This window comes from Anomaloglossus baeobatrachus, chromosome 9 (genome assembly GCF_048569485.1).
Source record: "Anomaloglossus baeobatrachus isolate aAnoBae1 chromosome 9, aAnoBae1.hap1, whole genome shotgun sequence".
NCBI lineage: Eukaryota > Metazoa > Chordata > Amphibia > Anura > Aromobatidae > Anomaloglossus > Anomaloglossus baeobatrachus.
In genome coordinates this window covers 230,627,473-230,633,472 of record NC_134361.1, presented here as the reverse complement: position 1 = coordinate 230,633,472, position 6,000 = coordinate 230,627,473, and the positions used below count along the sequence as shown (strand labels likewise).

Below are 6,000 nucleotides of genomic sequence, written 5' to 3'. Positions count from 1 at the left end.
GAGAGAAAGAAAACAAGAGATAAGAGAGAGAGAAAGAGAGAAAAAGAGAAAAAGAGAAAGAGAGAAAGAGAAAGAGAGAGAGAAAAAGAGCGAAAGAGCGAGAAAGAGAAAAAGAGAGAGAGAAAGAGAGAGAAAGAAAAAGAGAGAGAAAAAGAGAGAAAGAGCAAAAGAACGAGAAAGAGAGAGAAAAAGATGAGAGAAAGAGCGAAAGAGCGAGAAGAGAGAGAGAAAGAGAGAAAGAGAGAAAGAGAAGAGAAAGAGAGAGAAAGAGAGAGAAAGAGAGAAAGAGAGAGAAAGAGAGAGAAAGAGAGAGAAAGAGAGAGAAAGAGAGAGAAAGAGAGAGAAAGAGAGAGAAAGAGAGAGAAAGAGAGAGAAAGAGAGAGAAAGAGAGAGAAAGAGAGAGAAAGAGAGAGAGAAAAAGAGAGAAAAAGAGAGAAAAAGAGAAAAAGGAGAGAGAAAAAGAGAGTGAAAAAGAGAGAGAGAGAGAAAGAGCAAAAGAGCGAGAAAGAGAGAGAAAAAGAAAGAAAAAGAGAAAGAAAGAGAGAGAAAAAGAGAGAGAGAAAAAGAGAAAGAGAGAAAGAGAGAAGGAGAGCGAAAGAGCGAGAGAAAGAAAAAGAGAGAGAGAAAGAGAAAAAGAGAGAAAGAGAAAGAGAGAGAAAAAGAAAAAAAGAGAGAAAAAGAGAAAGAAAAAGAGCGAAAAAGAGTGAGAAAGAGAGAGAGAAGAGAGGAGAGAAAGAGAGAAAGAGAAAAAGAGAGAGAGAGAAAAAAAGATGGAGAAAGTGCGAAAGAGAAAAAGAGAGAAAGAGAGAAGAGAGGAGAGAGAAAGAAAGAAAAAAAAAGAGAGAAGAGATGAGAGAGAGAGAAAAAGAGAGAGAAAAAGAGAGAGCGAAAGAGAAAAAGAGAAAGAAAGAGAGAGGAGAGAGAGAAAAAGAGAGAAAGAGAGGGAAAGAGAGAGAAGAGGAGAGAGAGAGACAGAGAAAGAGAGAGGGAAAGAGAGAGAAGAGAGGAGAGAGAAAGAGAGAAAGAACCAGAGAAAGAAAAAGAGAGAAAGAAAGAGAGAAAGAAAAAGAGAGAAAGAGAGAGAAAGAAAGAGAGAGAAAGAAAAAGAGAGAGAAAGAGAGAACGAGAGAGAAAGAAAGAGAGAGAAAGAAAAAGAGAGAGAAAGAGAGAACGAGAGAAAGAAAGAGAAAAAGAGAGAAAGAAAGAGAAAGAGAGAGAAAAAGAGAGAAAGAAAGAGAGAGAAAAAGAGAGAAAGAAAGAGAAAGAGAGAGAAAAAGAGAGAAAGAAGAGAGGAGAGAGAAAGAGAAAGAACAAACAAGCCAGGCTGGTTTCTGAGCATAAAGATTACAGCTGTCATTTAAAGGGACAGTAACCTAGTTTCAAAAGGAATACAGCGTAGTTGTGGGTATCAGTGCACAGGTGTCTGGTAAAGCTGAGTAATGAATTGTGTATCGATGGCTGTGTTTAGTGTTCTCTGTTATCAGCCATCTCCTGAGAATGCCCTATATGTAACTACTTTATGTCTCGGTTTGTGTATTATAGGTGTAGCGGTCCCTTTAAATCCCCGCATGGAAAGTGTTTGAATGAAGCGATCGATGCTGGCTGCAGATAGGTGAGCACTGCCCCTCCTGTGTCCGGGGGATCGGTGCAGCCCCGGTGTCTGTGCAGCCCCGGTGTCGGTGCAGCCCCGGTGTCGGTGCAGCCCCGGTGTCGGTGCAGCCTCGGTGTCGGTGCATGCTCGGTGTCTGTGCAGCCTCGGTGTCGGTGCAGCCTCGGTGTCGGTGCAGCCCCGGTGTCGGTGCAGCCTCGGTGTCGGTGCAGCCCCGGTGTCGGTGCAGCCCCGGTGTCGGTGCAGCCCCGGTGTCGGTGCAGCCCCGGTGTCGGTGCAGCCTCGGTGTCGGTGCAGCCTCGGTGTCGGTGCAGCCCCGGTGTCGGTGCAGCCTCGGTGTCGGTGCAGCCTCGGTGTCGGTGCAGCCCCGGTGTCGGTGCAGCCCCGGTGTCGGTGCAGCCCCGGTGTCGGTGCAGCCCCGGTGTCGGTGCAGCCTCGGTGTCGGTGCAGCCTCGGTGTCGGTGCAGCCCCGGTGTCGGTGCAGCCTCGGTGTCGGTGCAGCCTCGGTGTCGGTGCAGCCTCGGTGTCGGTGCATGCTCGGTGTCTGTGCAGCCCCGGTGTCGGTTTAGCCTCGGTGTCGGTGCAGCCTCGGTGTCGGTTTAGCCTCGGTGTCTGTGCAAGCCCCGGTGTCGGTTTAGCCTCGGTGTCGGTGCAGCCTCGGTGTCGGTGCAGCCTCGGTGTCGGTGCAGCCCCCGGTGTCGGTGCATGCTCGGTGTCGGTGCAGAATAGCGGCTCCCGGAGACCGGCATGCATGCTCGGTGCAATCTCCGCCAGGTCATGCAAGAAGCGCTAGAATAAAAGCCCCTTTCTTAAAAGATTTAGTAGTCTGTTAACCCCTCTGCTCCCGCATCAGCTTGAAGCGCAAAGTTTTGTTATTTTTTGATTAAAAGGCAAAAACCCAAATATAACAAAGCCTGCTCCATCTGAAGCAAAGATGCGGCAATGTGAAGGCAGGGATGGGTGGTACTCACATTGGGGGTCTCCAGCGTGCAGTGTGCAGGGACCAGCACGGCAAATCCATCCATGTGCAATCCAGCCTCTGAGCTGCTCTATCCCAGGCTGCGGGGATGGAGGATAGCACAACTTCCAGGGAACACGCAAGGATATGCTGCTGAGGAGCCCCCCCCGGCACTCCTACTCCTGCCCCCCCCCCCCCCCGGCACTCCTACTCCTGCCCCCCCCCCCCCCCCGGCCCCGGCACTCCTACTCCTGCCCCCCCCCCCCGGCACTCCTACTCCTGCCCCCCCCCCCCCGGCACTCCTACTCCTGCCCCCCCCCCCCCCCCCCGGGCACTCCTACTCCTGCCCCCCCCCCCCCCCCGGCACTCCTACTCCTGCCCCCCCCCCCCGGCACTCCTACTCCTGCCCCCCCCCCCCCGGCACTCCTACTCCTGCCCCCCCCCCCCCCCTATCCCCCCCCCCCCCCGGCACTCCTACTCCTGCCCCCCCCCCCCCCGGCACTCCTACTCCTGCCCCCCCCCCCGGCACTCCTACTCCTGCCCCCCCCCCCCCCGGCACTCCTACTCCTGCCCCCCCCCCCCCGGCACTCCTACTCCTGCCCCCCCCCCGGCACTCCTACTCCTGCCCCCCCCCCCCCCGGCACTCCTACTCCTGCCCCCCCCCCCCCCGGCACTCCTACTCCTGCCCCCCCCCCCCGGCACTCCTACTCCTGCCCCCCCCCCCCCCGGCACTCCTACTCCCTGCCCCCCCCCCCCCCGGCACTCCTACTCCTGCCCCCCCCCCCCCGGCACTCCTACTCCTGCCCCCCCCCCCCCCCTATCCCCCCCCCCCCCGGCACTCCTACTCCTGCCCCCCCCCCCCCCGGCACTCCTACTCCTGCCCCCCCCCCCCGGCACTCCTACTCCTGCCCCCCCCCCCCGGCACTCCTACTCCTGCCCCCCCCCCCCCCGGCACTCCTACTCCTGCCCCCCCCCCCCCCGGCACTCCTACTCCTGCCCCCCCCCCCCGGCACTCCTACTCCTGCCCCCCCCCTCCGGCACTCCTACTCCTGCCCCCCCCCCCCCCCCCCGGCACTCCTACTCCTGCCCCCCCCCCCCCCCTATCCCCCCCCCCCCCCCCCCCGGCACTCCTACTCCTGCCCCCCCCCCCCCCCCCCCCCCCGGCACTCCTACTCCTGCCTGGCTGGCAACTACAATCAGCCACAGTCCAGTTAACCCCTGCAGGGAAGGAGTCAGTGGCAGAAATTCATCAGAACCATACATACTATATATTTGGGGTGAAGACCTGTGCATGGAGGCTTTCCTGCGACCCGTCAGATATTATTGGGGACGTGCACCCCACCTGCACTGGTTTGTATTGTGGGACACATTAATAGTCATCTCTCTATGGGGCTGCAGGGGGCTGCAGGGGGCTGCAGGGGGGCTGCAGGGGGCTGCAGGGGGCAGGTCACACCCAGACAACGATCCCATCCTCTGGAGATAAACAATGGAGGTCACATCAAAACGCCAGAAAATTGCCCCCTGCATAAAACGTAGCATCGTTTAATAAATCACTTGTGGCAGTTCCCTGTCCTGTGCAAATGTCACCACATTCCAAACAATCACTTCTATAAATCTCCGAGTCCTGTTGAGGCTGCTATACTTACTTTACAAATTCAGGTCACAATGGTTGCATAATTTATTATGAAAGTTAATCCCAATCTTCACCGACCTAAAGTGACTGAGGCCCCCTCCATGTTCCTCCTCCCTGCTGCTGCTGAATCTCTGCTGCCCTAGCCTCAGTGTTCCTCCCCCCCTGCTGCTGCTGAATCTCTGCTGCCCTAGCCTCAGTGTTCCCCCTCCCTGCTGCTGCTGAATCTCTGCTGCCCTAGCCTCAGTGTTCCCCCCTCCCTGCTGCTGCTGAATCTCTGCTGCCCTAGCCTCAGTGTTCCTCCCCCCTGCTGCTGCTGAATCTCTGCTGCCCTAGCCTCAGTGTTCCTCCCCCCTGCTGCTGCTGAATCTCTGCTGCCCTTAGCCTCAGTGTTCCCCCTCCCTGCTGCTGCTGAATCTCTGCTGCCCTAGCCTCAGTGTTCCCCCTCCCTGCTGCTGCTGAATCTCTGCTGCCCTAGCCTCCAGTGTTCCTCCCCCCTGCTGCTGCTGAATCTCTGCTGCCCTAGCCTCAGTGTTCCCCCTCCCTGCTGCTGCTGAATCTCTGCTGCCCTAGCCTCAGTGTTCCTCCCCCCTGCTGCTGCTGAATCTCTGCTGCCCTACCTCAGTGTTCCTCCTCCCTGCTGCTGCTGAATCTCTGCTGCCCTAGCCTCAGTGTTCCCCCTCCCTGCTGCTGCTGAATCTCTGCTGCCTAGCCTCAGTGTTCCTCCCCCCTGCTGCTGCTGAATCTCTGCTGCCCTAGCCTCAGTGTTCCTCCTCCCTGCTGCTGCTGAATCTCTGCTGCCCTAGCCTCAGTGTTCCCCCTCCCTGCTGCTGCTGAATCTCTGCTGCCCTAGCCTCAGTGTTCCTCCCCCTGCTGCTGCTGAATCTCTGCTGCCCTAGCCTCAGTGTTCCTCCTCCCTGCTGCTGTTGAATCTCTGCTGCCCTAGCCTCAGTGTTCCTCCCCCCTGCTGCTGCTGAATCTCTGCTGCCCTGGCCTCAGTGTTCCTCCTCCCTGCTGCTGCTGAATCTCTGCTGCCCTAGCCTCAGTGGTTCCTCCCCCCTGCTGCTGCTGAATCTCTGCTGCCCTAGCCTCAGTGTTGCTCCCCCCTGCTGCTGCTGAATCTCTGCTGCCCTAGCCTCAGTGTTCCTCCTCCCTGCTGCTGCTGAATCTCTGCTGCCCTAGCCTCAGTGTTCCTCCTCCCTGCTGCTGCTGAATCTCTGCTGCCCTAGCCTCAGTGTTCCTCCCCCCTGCTGCTGCTGAATCTCTGCTGCCCTAGCCTCAGTGTTCCTCCTCCCTGCTGCTGCTGAATCTCTGCTGCCCTAGCCTCAGTGTTCCCCCTCCCTGCTGCTGCTGAATCTCTGCTGCCCTAGCCTCAGTGTTCCTCCCCCCTGCTGCTGCTGAATCTCTGCTGCCCTAGCCTCAGTGTTCCTCCTCCCTGCTGCTGTTGAATCTCTGCTGCCCTAGCCTCAGTGTTCCTCCCCCCCTGCTGCTGCTGAATCTCTGCTGCCCTGGCCTCAGTGTTCCTCCTCCCTGCTGCTGCTGAATCTCTGCTGCCCTAGCCTCAGTGTTCCTCCCCCCTGCTGCTGCTGAATCTCTGCTGCCCTAGCCTCAGTGTTGCTCCCCCCTGCTGCTGCTGAATCTCTGCTGCCCTAGCCTCAGTGTTCCTCCTCCCTGCTGCTGCTGAATCTCTGCTGCCCTAGCCTCAGTGTTCCTCCTCCCTGCTGCTGCTGAATCTCTGCTGCCCTAGCCTCAGTGTTCCTCCTCCCTGCTGCTGAATCTCTGCTGCCCTAGCCTCAGTGTTCC

At 57.6% G+C, this 6,000-nt stretch overlaps 1 protein-coding gene across 3 annotated transcripts in view; it reads right to left on the bottom strand.

Annotated features, from left to right (window-relative positions):
• Positions 1-6,000, bottom strand: part of GPSM1 (G protein signaling modulator 1) — a 393,869-nt gene that overhangs the window by 45,715 nt on the left and 342,154 nt on the right. Inside the window, exon 1 of one of the 3 annotated variants that reach the window (XM_075324735.1) lies at positions 2,581-2,690. The exons of the other annotated variants lie outside the window; for them this stretch is intronic. Coding sequence (XP_075180850.1) covers positions 2,581-2,634 — 54 coding nt within the window. The 5' untranslated portion in view covers positions 2,635-2,690. Of the gene's footprint in view, positions 1-2,580; positions 2,691-6,000 lie in introns of those variants that run through there. 3 annotated transcript variants of the gene reach the window in all.